The sequence below is a fragment of the Cygnus olor genome, chromosome 20, assembly GCF_009769625.2.
Source record: "Cygnus olor isolate bCygOlo1 chromosome 20, bCygOlo1.pri.v2, whole genome shotgun sequence".
Lineage (NCBI taxonomy): Eukaryota > Metazoa > Chordata > Aves > Anseriformes > Anatidae > Cygnus > Cygnus olor.
The window spans coordinates 34,968-51,216 of NC_049188.1; the positions used below are offsets into that span (position 1 = coordinate 34,968).

General features: G+C 48.3%; 1 protein-coding gene across 5 annotated transcripts; it reads left to right on the forward strand.

Moving 5' to 3' along the window:
• Window positions 1-11,508: 11,508 nt before the first annotated feature.
• On the forward strand, window positions 11,509-15,805 carry SPACA6 (sperm acrosome associated 6). 5 transcript variants are annotated; one of them, XM_040532864.1, is made up of 7 exons: window positions 11,509-11,855; window positions 12,429-12,503; window positions 13,319-13,396; window positions 13,663-13,766; window positions 14,271-14,424; window positions 14,755-14,905; window positions 15,474-15,805. In XM_040532864.1, exons 1-7 carry the CDS (start codon window positions 11,585-11,587, stop codon window positions 15,523-15,525), a joined length of 885 nt encoding a protein of 294 aa, XP_040388798.1. In that variant the 5' UTR covers window positions 11,509-11,584; the 3' UTR covers window positions 15,526-15,805. The 5 variants fall into 5 exon arrangements, with proteins under 5 accessions (XP_040388798.1, XP_040388799.1, XP_040388800.1 ...); XM_040532865.1 differs by lacking the exon at window positions 14,755-14,905; XM_040532866.1 differs by lacking the exon at window positions 13,319-13,396.
• The last annotated feature ends 444 nt before the right edge of the window (window positions 15,806-16,249 follow it).

Sequence of the window (16,249 nt, forward strand, 5' to 3'; positions counted from 1 at the left end):
CTGTATGTCATCGCTACCATGGTTGCTATATATCATAGATGAAAATGGTGATTAATTAGAAAGTATTGGAAAGAGTGTAACCTGAGCATGACATAAATGGTATGGAATAAGGGGTGGATATCTGTCCTGGTTTCAGTTAGGACAGAGTTAATTTTCCTCCTAGTAGCTGGCAGGGTGCTATGTTTTGGATTAGGATGAGAAGAGCGCTGATAACATGCTGATGTTTTAATTGTTGTAGAGCAGTGCTTACACCAAGCCAAGGACTTTTCAGCCTCTCTCTGTCCTGCTAGCGAGCAGGCTAGGGATGCAGCAGAAGCTGGGAGGGGACAGACCCAGGACAGCTGACCCAAACTGGCCAAAGGGGTATTCCATACCATCTGACGTCATGCTGAACAATATATAGGGGTGGCTAGCCGGGGTGGAGGGGTGGCCGGCTGCTCGGGGATAGGCTGGGCATCGGTCAACGGGTGGTGAGCAATTGCATTGTGCATCACTTATTTCGTACACATTATTACTATTAATACTATTATTATTATTATTATTGTTGTTATTCTTTTCCCTGTCTTAATAAACTGTCTTTATCTCAACTCACAGGCTTCACTTTCCCGTTTCTCTCCCCCATCCCGGAGAGGGAGGGGGGAGGGTGAGCGAACGGCTGTGTGGTGTTTGACTGCCAGCCGGGCTAAACCACAACACTGACCTTGCATACCCACAGTGTAATGCCACGTAGCTGTTAGAGAACACAGAGATCTTCATGGTCATCTCACAGCGGGTGTAGATGCAGAACACAGGGAACAGCCTCAATATTGCCAGTCTGACATCCCAGTGCTGGCAAAAGTGAGGAGTAAGAGGGTCTCAGTCAGAGAGGAGAGACTTCCTCCCCAGTGTTGTAGCTGCAGTGTATGACAACAATCAGAGTAGACTTGGAAGACAGTAGAGTCAACCAAAGATTGGTGGATGAAGTAGAAGAGGGTTGATATGGACACAAGGAAAAAAAAAAAAAAAAAAAAGGACAGCTTCCCTGATGAAAACCCGCTCATATAGATAATGGTTCTGTCTCCCAGGCAGTGCCTATCCTTCCAATCTTATAGCATGCAGGGACAAAAGAATATTCTCTTGACAGACCTTGTGGAATGCAGAGAAAGAGGCTTTGGCATCTGTACCTTGGATTAGACACATCTCAAACCCAAAAGGCCAAAAGGATCAGCATCCAGAGAGAGGGAGTTAGGAGAATCTTATCAAGTAGAGGTAAACTAGGATGCTACTTAGTGTCTTTGCTAACTATGGTACATTGTGCAAATTAACTAAAGCAAGAAGCCTTGGGCCCCTTACCAAGGTCAGTCTCTTAATAAGAGTGTGAGCCTATCTTAAGAAACTGGCAGAAACTGGTCCTGTGGATGGACAAGAGCCAAGGAGCAACTGAGTCTGTGCAAAGACAAGAGGTCAGCTAGTGGTGATGAGGAAGAGTCACCAACCTTCATCCCCACGACCCCCGACAACCACCACCAGGAGATACTGCACAAGCGCAGATGGGAGTAGTTTATGGAAATGACTCCTTGGAACTAATTTTAATATGAAGCGGGGACAGGTTATGAATATGTATAGGAGTATTGTGAAACTTCATGCATATGTAACTCTTTGCTGCATATAACCATGGCAAGTTGCTGCGACAGGTACGCACGATTTACAGGCTGACTGATAGAGTGGTCAAGGGGGATTTGCTGACCAATAGAGCGGCCGCTAGCGATCTTGGGAGTAGACCGAGCAAATCCAAGGTTACCACTGCATCCCAGTTTTGGGAGCCAGGATGGACCTGCTAATGACTGTATAAGAAGCAGGAGAAGGGTAAGCAGGCCTCTCAAAATTGTGACAAGGTTATCTGGGTAATATTTGCAGCTGCTGGAGGGATATTAATTGGAGCGTTAATAATTGTATGTCTTATTTGTGGATGTCTGGGTATCTCATGTTCAAAGCATTTGTGTAAGTGTATATGTGTTTGAGACAAAGTATTGTTGTGAAGTGAGTTACTCCACGAGGAACACGGCCAGCAATGATACAAACAAGTTTGGTTATTGTTTTAAATGATATATTCTTGTGGTATGAACGAGAAATGCAAAGGGCCTCTCTGTGTGATTGCGTGACTGTGCTGTGTGAGTGAGACATAGCATTGCTGCAAAGTGAGTGCGGAGTTCCGATCTGCAGTTCCGTATTCTCCACGAGGGGAATGACCAGAGACGAACGAAGTGCATGACGGATCAAAAGGAAGTGCTGTTTTATCCAAGTGTTGATTGGTGGTGCCCAATATACGGGCCCAGCAGTGCATCTTGTAATCCTATTTTTGTTCTTAAATGTTTTGAGTGTGACAAGGAGGAAGGCGGGAGCATTATCTAAGTAAGGGTTTAGAAGTTTTGGTATATTCGCTGTGGTGTTTGGTCGGTTTCCCAAGTATCAGGGTGGGGGGCTGACTAATTATCAAAGTGGCAGAATGGAGAGAGTCACTTCTTTGGTGGTTTGGGCTTGAGTCCTGGGAATTTGGCAAGAAGGGGGAGAGCGAATTTGTTACCTTTTTAAACCCCCATATTAATGGATACATAGGAGCGATTCCTTGTTTTGTGTGGGTTTACTAACAAAGTGCATGAGAAAAATTGGCATTCAGCTTGAAATTTGGTCCTGTTGAAATGTAAATTTTGTGAAAAAGGTGGTATTGTTTGTCTAGAAGATGGAAGGCTGAGTGCTTCAGGTGTTTTCCCGAAGTCCTGTGGGTTTATGATTGGAACGGGGCTCATTAATAATCTGAAATAGTAAAGTTAGTATGTGGAAAGAAGAGTTTAATCCCAGAGAATTGGGACATTTGGGAAGAAGATTAGGAAAAGATAGTAAAAACCTGCAATAAAAAGGTTTGCATGGAAATTGAAAAAAGGGACAGTAACTAATATAAATAAATAAAAGGGAATGGGAAATCAAGGAAATGGGTAATGTCCAAAACAAAGACGTTCTAAAGAAAGCCTCCTTGGGTGCATATTGGCACGTTGGAGGGTTATTGTTAGAACTGGTGGCACAGAAAGCAAGAGGACTTCCACTAAGTATTGCAATTGTTATAAATGAAGATACAACTCAATCTGAATTTAGTAATATTTATAAAAGGCAAGTAAACAGCGCTGGGTGAGCGTGGAGTCTACGCTCTACCAACACGCACACACAACCGTCGAACTTTCTAAATATATAGAACATTGCTTTTACATATTCATAAGAAACCCAAGTACGCCTATACATATGTACAATCAGAAAAGGTATCAATTGAAACATAAACATGGCAAAGTTTTCCGAATTCTGGCAAGTGTTTAACAAACAATCCTTTAAGTCTATTACTATTAATGTCCATGACTGGGGGAGCATAGCTGGAGATGGTAATCCTGGTTGAAGTGCTCCCATATCTTCCATGACTTCATTAATTTTTCTCAGATCATATAACAGTCTCCATTTTCCATTCCTTTTCTTGATTACAAACACCGGAGAATTCCAGGGCTAGTCGTGGGAACAATATGTCTCGCTTTAAGTTGTTAAGCAACTCGGCCTTCGGGCCTTATGTATCCTATGCCTCCCGGATCAAAGGGTAACAGATCCGGCTCCTTTTCAGGGCCTATAGGGCCTGGATCAAAAGACACGTCCAGGTCACCAGGGGGCGTAACAGCAAAGGCCTACGATGGCAGTAGCGGCGGGGGGGCCGATGGTGTAGCAGAAGGATCGGTGGACGAGCCCGCAGCTCCCTCACTATCTAGCAAACCACACGTTTCTCATTGTGGTCGCACACGGCTCTTTAAGGCCTCAGAGATTGTTCGCCAGGTGCCGAGCAATCCCACCGCAACCTTGTCGTTTTCAGTAGCGGAGTCCCACACCTTGACCTCAGTTTGGTCCCATGTTTCAGGATCATAAACTGTCTGATTGTTAATAAAGGGAATAAGCTGTAAGGTTACCAGGACAGTCTTTGTTTCTAAGGACATATGATTCCCCATAGCACGCAACTGCTTACCTTCGGCCAGCGAGGGGCAGTTGTGTGCGCGGGTCCGCTTCTCTCAGCTTGAGCTTCCTTCCAGCTCCGGTGCGCCTATTTCCAGCGACTTTCTATACGAGCTTCTTTGAGCGGTTTGCTGAGTTTGGCCGAACCTATCTTCATTAGGCGATCAATGTCCCTGTTCCTGTCCTGGTCCCTGTTCTGTTAGCCTGTCCCTGTTCCTGTTGTTCATGTCCCTGTTTGTTTTTTTCATGTCCCTGTTCGTTTTCTTCAGGTCCCTGTTCGGGTGCCATTTGTGGCGTAACGACCACACGGGCACCAGGGTTCTTTTAGGATCAGTAACTGCTACTACTTTATTGATGACAGAACTTCATCATATCGTGTTGCATCCCATATTGAGGACAGGCTCCCTTCTTACACCATTCGCCCCACAGCAGTCCTTTTCCACTAACCATTCATTGGTCAAACAACTTTGCCCGGCAACCAGCAAACCGCCAGCAACTTCCATGCCTTAACGGCAGGGAGAACAAGCAACCCCAGACGGCATGGCTCTCCTGAATCACCCTTCTTTGTTCCCTCTAAACTCTTTACATTCCTGATGGCCTCATCGTTAAGAGTCCGATGTTATCACCAACCATGGGGCTTGTCGACCCCCACGGCCACACTCCCACATCTCCCCCTTCTTTATTAACATCAACCATCTTCTTGACACGAATTATTACTCCATATACCACACAATCAATGGTGGACACTATATAAGCTAAATGGCCACTTTATGGATCAATCGACTATAACACTATCTTGCAATTAATATTGTTTTTGAGGAGAGAAGGAAAATAGGATGAAATGTTATATACTGATACGTTGTTTCAGCATCTTGGAGGGAAAAGGTATGGAATTCAGTTGGCCCCTGACTGAGCCTTTGGTGTTGGCATTAGAAAAGTACAGGCTGGAGAAAGATAAAGGAAGTGTTAAAAGGGTTGTTGAAGGTGTTAAAGGTGTGGCATGTAGTATTTGACAGAGCTGTTTGAAGTTGAATGAGCAGGGAAAGAGGATGTATGAACGTTAATAGTTCCGCCTCAACCCGAGGCCGAGATCTCAAAATCACGGGTGTGAGCCCTCTGGGGCAGAGGGTTCATGATGGGTCCAAGAGAGTTGTCATGGAAACAGAAAAGCAGCTAACTCTTAAAACAACCTGAGTTTATGTGTGAGCTCAGATTGCCAATGGGACCACTCAGGGAACTGTCCGCTATTGCATTCCCCTGACCGACCCCCCACTGAGACCCTAATCACCCCGGAAATTATGAACTGTTATGTAAATACCAAAATCTGGTTAAATGGGGAATTGAGAATCTGTTCCAACAAGGTACAAAAGAAATCCCTATGGAATTTTTGGACCAACTTTGAAAAGCAAAGGAAAAACAAAACAAAAAACAAGAACAAACAAACAAACAAACAAAACAGTTTGGACCTGGCTTCAGAAAACAAACAGAGGCAATTGGCTAGCTTCTTTCTAGGGCAATCGGCCCCTGATATCAGAAAGAAATTGTCTTAGGCTGCAGGCAGGAATGACAGGGAGCTGGGGCATCTACCCTAGCAGGTCCACTGGTTGAAATAAAGCTAGGGAATGAAGAGAGAGGCTTGAATTTTTTTGTTGGTTACAGGAGCTTCTTTGTGTTAATTCAAAAACTGATTCTGGAAAAGCACTGAGTCTGTAAATGTAACAGGACCAATTGGCTAACAGGCAATGCTTGAAATTTAAATTGGGAAAAATGATTGGAATTACAAAATGAGAAAAACAGTCAAGTTTGGTTCACGGTACTAGATTTAAAGGATGCCTTTTTCTGCCTGCCCGTGGCAACTGAAAGCCAGAAACTCTTTGCCTTTGAATGGGAAAATCCAAATAGAGGATGGAAAACAGCTTACTAATACTGTGAACCCAGCCTCTTTCCTTAGTAACAGAGTTACTCATTCATTACCCATTCATGATTGCATCAAGACCATGGACACGGTGTACTCCAGCTGACCAGACTTAAAGGATACACCCCTAGAAGATGCGGAGGATTGGTATGTAGATGGCAGCAGCTTTGTACACCAGGGACTTCACCTCACAGGATATGCAGTAACAAACATCAGCCCAAAAGGTGGAAATCATCGCCTTGATAAGAGCTCTTGAGCTGGCAGACATTTGGACAGATTTAAAATATGCCTTTGGTGTGGTGCATGCACACAGGGCATTTTATCTTCCTCAATTAAACATGCAGAAGAGATACTGAAGTAACTCCAAGCGGTATAGCTGCCTACTAAAGTTACATCAAGCAGGGGATACTGATATTGAAAGGGGAAATAGATTGGCTGATGCAGGAGCCAAAGGGGTGGCAGAATGGGCATCTGAGAGTGAAATTGTGGCACTAGTACCAGGAACAGAAAACCAGGCATTAACAAAAGCTTTAGAAAATGAAGTAGAATATTCTAAGATGTAAACGGAAAATGTTACCTGCAGGTTTACCGTAAATAAACGATGGGAGAACTGTGATACCATATTAAATTGAATGGTAATTGGAGAACATAACAAAGTATGCTGGGGAGCTGAAGTAGCATAAGAGTTTTTAAATAGAAAATGGATGGGGCCTGTTATAAATTAGTTTTGGTAGAAATCATTCCTGACACATCGTGGGTAGGGTAGATCGAATTTCAATTTATTTGAGCAATTCAGCAAGCAGCAATAAGTAAAACAGCGCTGGGCGGCCAGGGAGTCTCCTGCTCCGCCAACGGCGCGCACCTAAGCACACCAGAGTCTCGATTTATAGTCTTGTGGTTCCGGGTTTTTAGTGGCACATCCTGGTGTCTTCTTACACTGCAAGGCCTGTTGCTAGGGGGTCTTCGTCAGTCCTCTGGTGGTCGTGAGGATGAAGATCATCGTCTTCCTCTGCGTTGGGGTCGTGACTTTGCTGCGGTGTGTGTGTTCCCATGCAAGGAGGAATGCCATTTTGCCCTTATTTGGAGCTGGTTTCTATTGCAATTGTTAACATAACAGGAAGTTCCCATACTTGTTTTTTTTTCTTCAACAGGATATTGGGGGTATAAGCAGTCAACCGTTGAAACCCCCCCCTATCAGCAACATTTAATGAACAAACAAAGCTTTACCCATTACAGGGCCTAATTTGTATACCACTGTTAGACAGGCATAAAAGTAATCAAGCTCCAAACAGTGGTAAATTATTTTTTTTTGAACTCCCAAGAAAAGGGGGGTATCAGTATTTATTGGTATTAACTGACACCTTTTCAGGATGACCAGAAGCATTCCTGACCAGAACAGCCAAGGCTCAGGAGGTAATTAAGATACAAGAAATAATAACTCATTTTGGAGTTCCAGCAACTATATCCTCTAACGGGGGCAAAAGTGGTACAACAAATTAGCCACCATTTGGGTATAGACTGGCAACTTCATACCACATATCGCCCTCAGTTGAGTGGCCAAGTAGAAAAAAAAAATGAACCACTTAATCAAACAGCAAATTGTGAAATTGGGACAAGAAGCAAATTTGGTCTGGCCTCAGTCTCTTCCTTTAACTCTTTTGCGTATACCAAGGGCAAAGGAAGGGCTAAGCTCCTTTGAAATCTTATATGGACGACCCTATGGAATACAAAGAGGAATATCCATTGTACTGGGTCTGGCTGGGATGTTAACTTTCCCTGCAGCAGCCCATATAGTGCTGTGCTCTGCACTTGTAGCTAGAACAGCAGTGGTATCACACCAGTGTTGTGTCTGCTGCTGAGCAGTGCTGGCACAGCATCAGGACTCTCTCTAACCCTCCTAGGGGGTGGGCAAAAAAGAGAAAGAAACATCACCAGGGCAGCTGACCTAAACCAACCAAAGGGATATTCCATACCATATGATGTCACACTCAGCAATAAAAGGTGGAAAAAGGAAGAAGAGGGGTGGGGTGGGCTCTCGTTGCAAAAACATCTGTCCTTCCAAACACCGGTTACATGCGTTGAGGCCCTGTTTCAAGGACGTGGTCAAGCATCGCTCATTTGTGGGAAGTAGAGAATAGTTGCTTTCCTCTGCACTTCCACATAGCCTTTACTTGTTTTGTTTTGTTTTGTTTTTTTCCCTTCCTGCCCCCCTTTTCCCCTTTCCCTTTTTTTCCCTTTAGTTAAATTGTTTGATTAATTAAATCTTTCCTTAATAATTATTATTGTTTTCCCTTTAATTAAATTATCCTTATCTCAACCCGTGAGTTGTTCTTTCCTTTACTTCTTCCCCTCCTCATCTAAGGAGGGGGAGTGAGAGAGCGGTTGTGGTGTTCAGCTGCCTAGCACGGTAAAACCACCACACCATGCAAGCTGGGGATGAAATTATGACCTCCTATATGGTGGCCTTAGGTAAACAGCTCAATGAAATTGGAAAGCACGTGAGTGGGACTCTGGGTAGAGGGTTAGATGGACCAGTGCACAACAAACAACCTGGAGGTTATGTGTATGTAAAGTCTCTTGCAGAGAAGACCTTGGAACCTCAGTGGGGACCACCACCAGGAGACACTGTGCAAGCGCAGATGGGAGGAGTTTATGGAAATGACTCCTTGGAACTAATTTTAATATGAAGCGGGGACAGGTTATAAATATGTATAGGAGTATTGCGAAACTTCATGCATATGTAACTGTTTGCTGCATATAACCATGGCAAGTTGCCGTGTCAGGTGCGCACGATTTTGGTGGGACTACCCCCCATGCTGCCCAGCGCCGAATAAACATAGCTACTTTACAATCTTACTGATTGTGGAGTCCATTTTCTGCAAGTCAGTCCTATCACAGACAGCACTGAAACTTCATCATAAATACTCTAAGAAAACTTGATCTGAAGAAGGCCTGTGCACCCTATCTGCCTTCTCCCCATATACGAAAATGAACAGCTTTTGAACCCTTTATCTACAGAAGAAGAGCCTCTCCTGGTCTAGTGGTAGAGCTCTGGTCATTGCCAGCCATGACAGAAAACTTTAATTATTTCTTTTTTTAGTGGAAGTAAGCCAAGTTCCCAGGCTGGCGAGGACTTGCCATGAGAGGGTGTGAAATCTGCAGTTACTGGCATCTGAGCTTGGGGAGGGGGACAGGAAAGGACAGCTCAGAGACAGGGACCAAGTTTCAGGCCTGTGTTCAAGAAGATCTCTCCCAAGCTCTCTTCAGTAACTATTCAGCAACAATTCAGCTGTAGCATTTGCACTATGTCCCTATGTATCCATACAGTATCCAGAGACTCTGCCTGGTACTCCAGGAAAAATACTGGGGTGCATGGAAGTGCAGTGCAACTCATAAGGGTACACTGGGATGAAATGGGGAGTACTGGCCCAATCTTGGATGTACCAGCATGCCCTGGCTAGCGGAGGGGAAGGGAAAGGTCTGGGGCCTGCAGCCCCAGAAGTGGTGTCTGATGCCTACCAGAGCTCTCTTCTCTCACACAGTTAGATCAGTGGTAGGAGTGAGATCATAGAACCATAGAATGGCTTGGGTTGGAAGGGACCTCAACGATCATCTAGCTCCAATCCCCCTAGCATTGGCAGGGATGCCACCCACTAGATCAGGTAGCCAAGAGTCTTGTCCAACCTGATCTTGAACACCTCCAGGGAAGGGGCAAATGAAATCTCATGAGGCATTGTGGTGGTTTTACTCAGCAGAGCAGCTGAACTCTACCACAACTGCTCTCTCACTCCCCCTGCTCAAAGGGAAAGAGGGAGAAATATGATGCAAAGGGCTCAAGGGTTGAGATAAGGACAGGGAGGTCACACAACAATTATTGTCACGGGCAAAACAGACTCAGCATAGAGAGATTAATGTAATTGATTACCTATTACTAACAAGCTAGAGCAGTGAGAAACTCAAAACAAACTAAGAACACCTTGCCCCCACCCACCCTCCTCTACGTCCGCCCCCAAGTGGTGCAGGGGTACTGGGAATGGGGGCTGCAGTCAGTCCCTAATGCTTCATCTCTGCTGCTCCTTCACGGTCACTCTCTACTCCTGCTCCAGCATGGGGTCCCTCCCACAGGATGCTGTCCTTCCTGAACTGAGCCTACAGGGGCTGCCCACAGGCAGCAGCTCTTCAAGAACTGCTCCCACATGGCTCCATACCATGGGGGCCATCTGTCAGGAGCAAACTGCTCCAGCACAGGTCCCCCACGGGCAGCAGCTCCCCCCAGACCCCCTGCTCCTGTGTGGGCTCCTCTCCACAGGCTGCAGCTCCGGCCCGGGGCCTGCTCCTGCGGGGGCTCTCCATGGGCCGCAGCCTCCTCCAGGCCACATCCACCTGCTCCACCAGGGGCTCCTCCATGGGCTGCAGCATGGAGATCTGCTCCATGTGGGACCCATGGGCTGCAGGGGGACAGCCTGCTCCACCAGGGGCCTCTCCACAAGCCGCAGGGGAACTTGTGCTGCGTGCCTGGAGCACCTCCTGCCCTCCTGCTGCACTGACCTTGGGGTCTGCAGGGATGTTTCTCACTCCTCACTCTCCCAGCTGCTGTTGTGCTGTTGTTCCCTTTTTAAACTATGGTCTCACAGAGGCATGAACAACATCACTTATTGGCTCAACTCTGGCCAGCAGTGGGTCCCTTTTGCTGATATGAGGCAGCTTCTGGGCTCTTCTCACAGAGGTCAGCCCTGCAGCTCCCCGCTACCAAAACCTTGCCACGTAAACCCAATACGGGCATCAGAGCAACTCTAAATCCCAGCTGGGGTTACAGGAGACCAAATTCCCCTCCAGTTCCCCAGACTGACACCTCCACTTTCAAAGACAACCCCACTGCTCACCAGCATAGCAACATTTTTTGGCTGCCAAAGGGTCAGCATCAACCTGGTCCTAGGGAATAAGTATCATAGGACAGCCTGGACTGGGGCATGGGGCAGAGGAATACAGGTGTCCCCATAACCTTCTGCCACAGACCTCCATCTTGATCTACCTCTACATTGGGCCCTCTACCTCTGTGCCTCATCTTGGCTGCCAAATTTCATCTGGGACACCTGAGTCCCCTCCAAGCAAAGACCAGAGACAGGGAAAGGGATGGGGACAGCATAAGGGACTTCAGTGACCCCAAAGAATACTTATTTCAGTGATTGCAAAGAAGAGTATGAAGGTATTCATGGGATGGGATAAGGAGAAACCAAAAGGAGGACCCTTGAGTGGTTTTCAGTGGATGGGAATTGGAGACTGACAGCGACTGGATTGAGGGTGCTGAACGGATAAGATTATAGGAGATGAGGTGGGGGGAATTAGACATTCAAATACAGGTAATTTGGGGGTACCAAATAAAATGATTGGTGGGGAATGAAGGTGAAGAATTTGGGGAGACCAAAATGAGGGTACTGGGAGCCCCTTCTGCATCCCCAAAACCCCAGGGGACCCACATGTCTGGGTATCCCCAATCCCCATAGGAGGGGACCTCCCCCAAGGAGGGGACCCAACCACCAGGGCCCCGCCTAGGAACCCTCGTGTTCCCTGGAGACCCAAGCAGCTGGGCCCCATCTAGGAACCCACCTGTTCCCCGAGGACCTAGGCATATAGGTGCTATGGTTTGGGGACATGGGGTGGTGGGTTTCCCTCCTGCTGGTGCTGGCCCCCAGGCTCCCTGGACACCCAGGCATCCAACCAGTGGAACATGGCCTGTGGCAGTGGATGGTCCTGATGCCCTGGCTTCCTGGGGTTCGCCCCTGCCTGCTCTGCTTTGGGCCTCCCATGCAGTGGACCCGTCTTTGCCATGACATCACCAGGACCTCCCTCAAGGGTCCCCAGCAGCAACACTGCCTGGAGGCGCTTGCTGAGGCTGCTGTGCCACTTGCTCCTGTCACTGTAGGTGCGTGGTGGGACCCCCAGGGACACCCACCTCCCTGGGTACCCCCACCCTGACTGGCATCCTCGGAACAACCATCTCAGTGGAGATCTCCGCCCTGAACAGGATCCCAGAGCCCTCTGCGGACTCCCCCATAAACCAAGGCCCTCACTCTGACACTGAACAGGACCCTTGGTAGCTGGTGACCCCTTTCCTAAAGAGGGACCCCACTTAGACAAGCATCCTGGAGACCTTCAACCATGCCAAGGTCTCCCCAGTCCTGACCTGGAACCCAGTCACCATGCTCTGGCACCCCTCAACTCTGTCTGGCACTCCCCCAACTATGACCTGGACCCCAAGTATCTCTGGGATTCCCAGCCTTGCCTGGAACACTGATGATCACCCAGCTCTGACCAGGAACACACTAGGGAATTTCAACTCCCAGCCCTATTCAAGAGACTGGGGATCCCCAGGGATACCTGACTCTTCCCAGAACCCCTAAACCATGATCAGGATCCCAGCCCTTAGTGGAACCCTCCATCCCTGAACCTCCAATCCTGACCCTGTAGAGGTCCCAGTGCCTTGTACTGGTCTCAGGGTCAGGTCAGCGTGAGGCACTTCAGGAGATCATCATGGATGCCCTGCATTTTCTGGAGAAGCAGAAGGAAATAAGTAAGCAGCAACTTGTATGGGGATGAGACGTGAGAGGTTAGGGGCATGAGGGAGGGGATATGGAGGACATGAATGGGGATCTGGGAATATAGGATTTATGGAGGTCTGGGGTGGTGTGAAGGGATATTTGGGGAATCCTGAGGGCATACAAGCTTCAGCATATAGAGAGTCTGGGGCTTTAAGGGGATATTTAGGGATGCATGAAACTCCAGGATGGGTATATTGGATCCAGGTGTGTTGTACAGGGAATCTGGGGAGTTGGGGGTGGAGGAGTGTGGGGTTGAGATTGGGGGATTGGGGGGGAACATTGTCTCACCTGGACATCTGGGAGCCTCCAGAGCCTTTTGAGGTGTCTCTGCAGGAAGCCATCAATATAATCTGGGTGAAGCTGAGCCAACTGGAAGAAGGTATGGGCCCAGCAGGGATTCCCACTCAGGACTCCCACCTGGGTGAACCTTGGGACTCCCACCCCTGCTTCCATCTACCATTCCATCTACCATTCCATCTACCCCTGCTACCCGTCCCATGCCAGGGACTGACACTCCCCCTCCCCTGGACATCTACACCCCTGGGACCCCCACCCTGGGCATACCCTTCCTGGAGATGCCGCCAGGGTTGCCAAACCAGGGCTGGACAAGGGCTGAGCTCATCACAGGGATATGGACCCCTAATGATCTCAAGTTTAACTATGCTTCCACCCACCAGCTCCAGCCTGCATCCCCCCCTGTGGTGAGTGCCTATCCCTCTGTCTTGCCACCCCCTTTCCCCTATTACACCTCCTATCCCTCTGGGACCACCAAACATCTCCCTCCCAGGGTACCAGCCAGCTGCCCGCATCTTCCAGTGTGCAACCTGCCGCCTTGTGGACTGCCAGTTCCCCCTGGACTGCCCAGGTAGGGGGACCGTTGTCAACCCAGATCATCCAGGCTGGGCTAAGAACTACCCCAGAGCTGGGTGCCTCAAGGGCCCTTGGGACAACCTTCCTTTCTGACATGTGGGCATGCCTGCTAGGCCCATCATGAGTGCATGAGAATGTTCTAGGATGCATGCCAGCCCATGCCCACTGTGAATGTATAAACATGTGCGTTCATACAGGAGTGCAATCATTTCTGTCAATGCATGAGCATATGTGAGTTAACATGCCTGCCAATGTTCCCAGTTCAAGATGTGTGGGTCCACGAAGATGAAGCCACCACTCTGCACTGTGATGTGCCCTTTGCCGTCCCTCCAGACCTGCCCATTACCTGGATGTTTGCCAAGGATGTGAGTAGCTTATGCATGTGCAGGAGGATGTATAGACATTCATGAGAGGAGTGGGCATAGCAAGACCACTTCTGTGCTTGGCATGAGAACTATCAATAGATGGAAGTATTGCTTATACTGTAGATATGAATGCGCTATAAGATAGCTTATACTGTAGATATGAATGCGCTATGTGTGAGAATATGCACAGGATGGAAGCAAGCTAGCACCCATATGAAGGGTGAGTGAGCAGGAGGTGGAGCAGCCGTGTGTACAGATTCCTGTCCACTCATGAAGGAAGTAACTTGTGCATATGTTATGCTTATGCATCCCTGTGTGGTACACACAAAGGCACGAAGAGCATGTGGGGGGCAAGGTGCGATGCACATGCATAAGACAAAGGGCACAAGGAGCATATGGGGGACATGACAAGCACGCACATGACACAGGTGCCTTTGCACAGCACATGTGCTATTGCATGATCCTGATGGAAGAGGCAATGTTGACATGTTCCCCCATGTCCAGATACGCACGCAGGACCTAGCACTGTTCGAGGAACTGCAGGAGAGTTTGGGGGAACCTCCCAGTCTGACCCTCCAGGACCCCACTCTAGGAACCATTGCCTGTCGCCTGGGGGCCCCATCTGAGACCCTGGCCCGCAAGTACTTCTACCTCAATGGTGCGCACAGAAACCTGAGTCCCCCAAGGGCAGTGAGCAGTGTGGGATGGAGCAGGACCCCCAGACACCTGGGTCAACAGGAGAGGAATTGGTGTGTGTGTGCGCAGGGTGCCTGAACATTTGGATCTATGGTAGAGAGGTTGGAGTGAAGCAGGTGTTCGCCGATGCCTGGCTCCTCTCAGGGGCAATGGGGCACATGGAGTGGGGCAGGAACCCTCAGATGCCTGCGTCCGTGGGGGCTGTTATGTCTATGACTGGAGTAGGGGCTGCCGGGGCACCTGGTTCCTGGGGAGGAGTACCCTTTGACCCTAGGTGCCTGCATCCCCACAGTATCAGGGGGAAGTGTGGAGGCAGAGAAGGGACTCCAGGCCCACTTCAGAGCTGTGCTGCGCTGGCCCCACAGCAGTACCCCCCTGCAGCCCACAGTGTCACTGGAGCTGGGGCTGGCACTTGGCCTCATGGGGCTAGTGCTGCTACTGGTGTGAGTACTCCTGACCTTATAAACTCAACCCTCAAAATCCCCATGCTTCTGGAGACCCTCACAGACCAGCATGGTATTCCTGCATCCCCCTGATCTCCCAGTCCCTAAGCAGGAATCCCTACAAATGTGAGGAAGAAGGGGGAGGGTGGGGGTGGGGTGGGGTGGGCATAGACTGTCATGACTCATAAACTGACAGGGCATCATTCATATTTTTCCCGGGAACTCCCATCATCCTCAGGCCCTTTCTGGGACTCCTTACTTGCCCAGGACTACCTCAGACCACTTTGCCATCTTGCTTCCCCAAGACTTAGGTCTTCCTAATTGCCCCTGAGACCCAGTCACTTTCACCCATTTTCCCCAGAACTCCCATAATCCCTTTGACCCCTCCCCCCCTCCCATTTACATTTGGGGGACCTAGCTGCCCAAGACCCCCCAAGACCCCATACTTTCACCCTGAGACACCTCAGTGGCTCCCAGTACCCCCAGCTGCCCCATGATCCCCTTCCCCCCCAGAAAATGGTGATACAGGGCCTCCTACTCTTTCTCCATTCTTCCTTCCTCCTCCCAGGGCCTCTTGGTGGTGTTTCTGGAAACCTCCAGAGCCTCCCAGACCCCTGTGACTCCCAGGCATCCCAAAGACCCAGACAACAGGGACCCCAAGGAGAGTTCAGATTCACTTGGATTTACACCACAGGAGCTTGACACATGGATCGAATCCTGAGGATCAAAATATTTAGAGCTGTTCTTCTTGCACTAGGACACGTGGGTCATTCCCACTCTTTTCCTCTGTGGAGGGGTAGAGAACTTGACTCTGTTACAAAATTATAATTTATTACCTGTTAGCTGTTATAAGTCTGGTTGCATTCATGGTACTGTACTATCATGATTACAAATTTACAAACAATGCAATACACCCTCAGTCTAGTCACATACCATAAACTACCATGGCCACACTTAGAAAGAATTTGGTTGTGTTCAATGAGGACTATTAAGGCTAGATTTAATGAGCAGTGCAATTTATTAAAGCAACAGATATACAGGTTCTTTGGTTTGCTAGTGATAAATTCACTGTCTGAAAACCACGTGCAAATACCAAAAGTATGAGTAATACAGCCTGGCTACAAACATGTTAAAAGATATGAAGCAACTCTATAGAGATTTCTAAGTTTCCTGATGAGGCACTTGGTATAACCAAGTGTTCAAATCTTACCCAAAGTCATCCCAATGTGGGGAAGAGAGGCTCAGCCCGTCAACTGATCCCAGAAGTCAGAAGATATCTTTCAAGATAATATCTTTTCCTTCGCAATGATATCTTCCCCAACACCCTCTCTCCCTTAAGCTAAT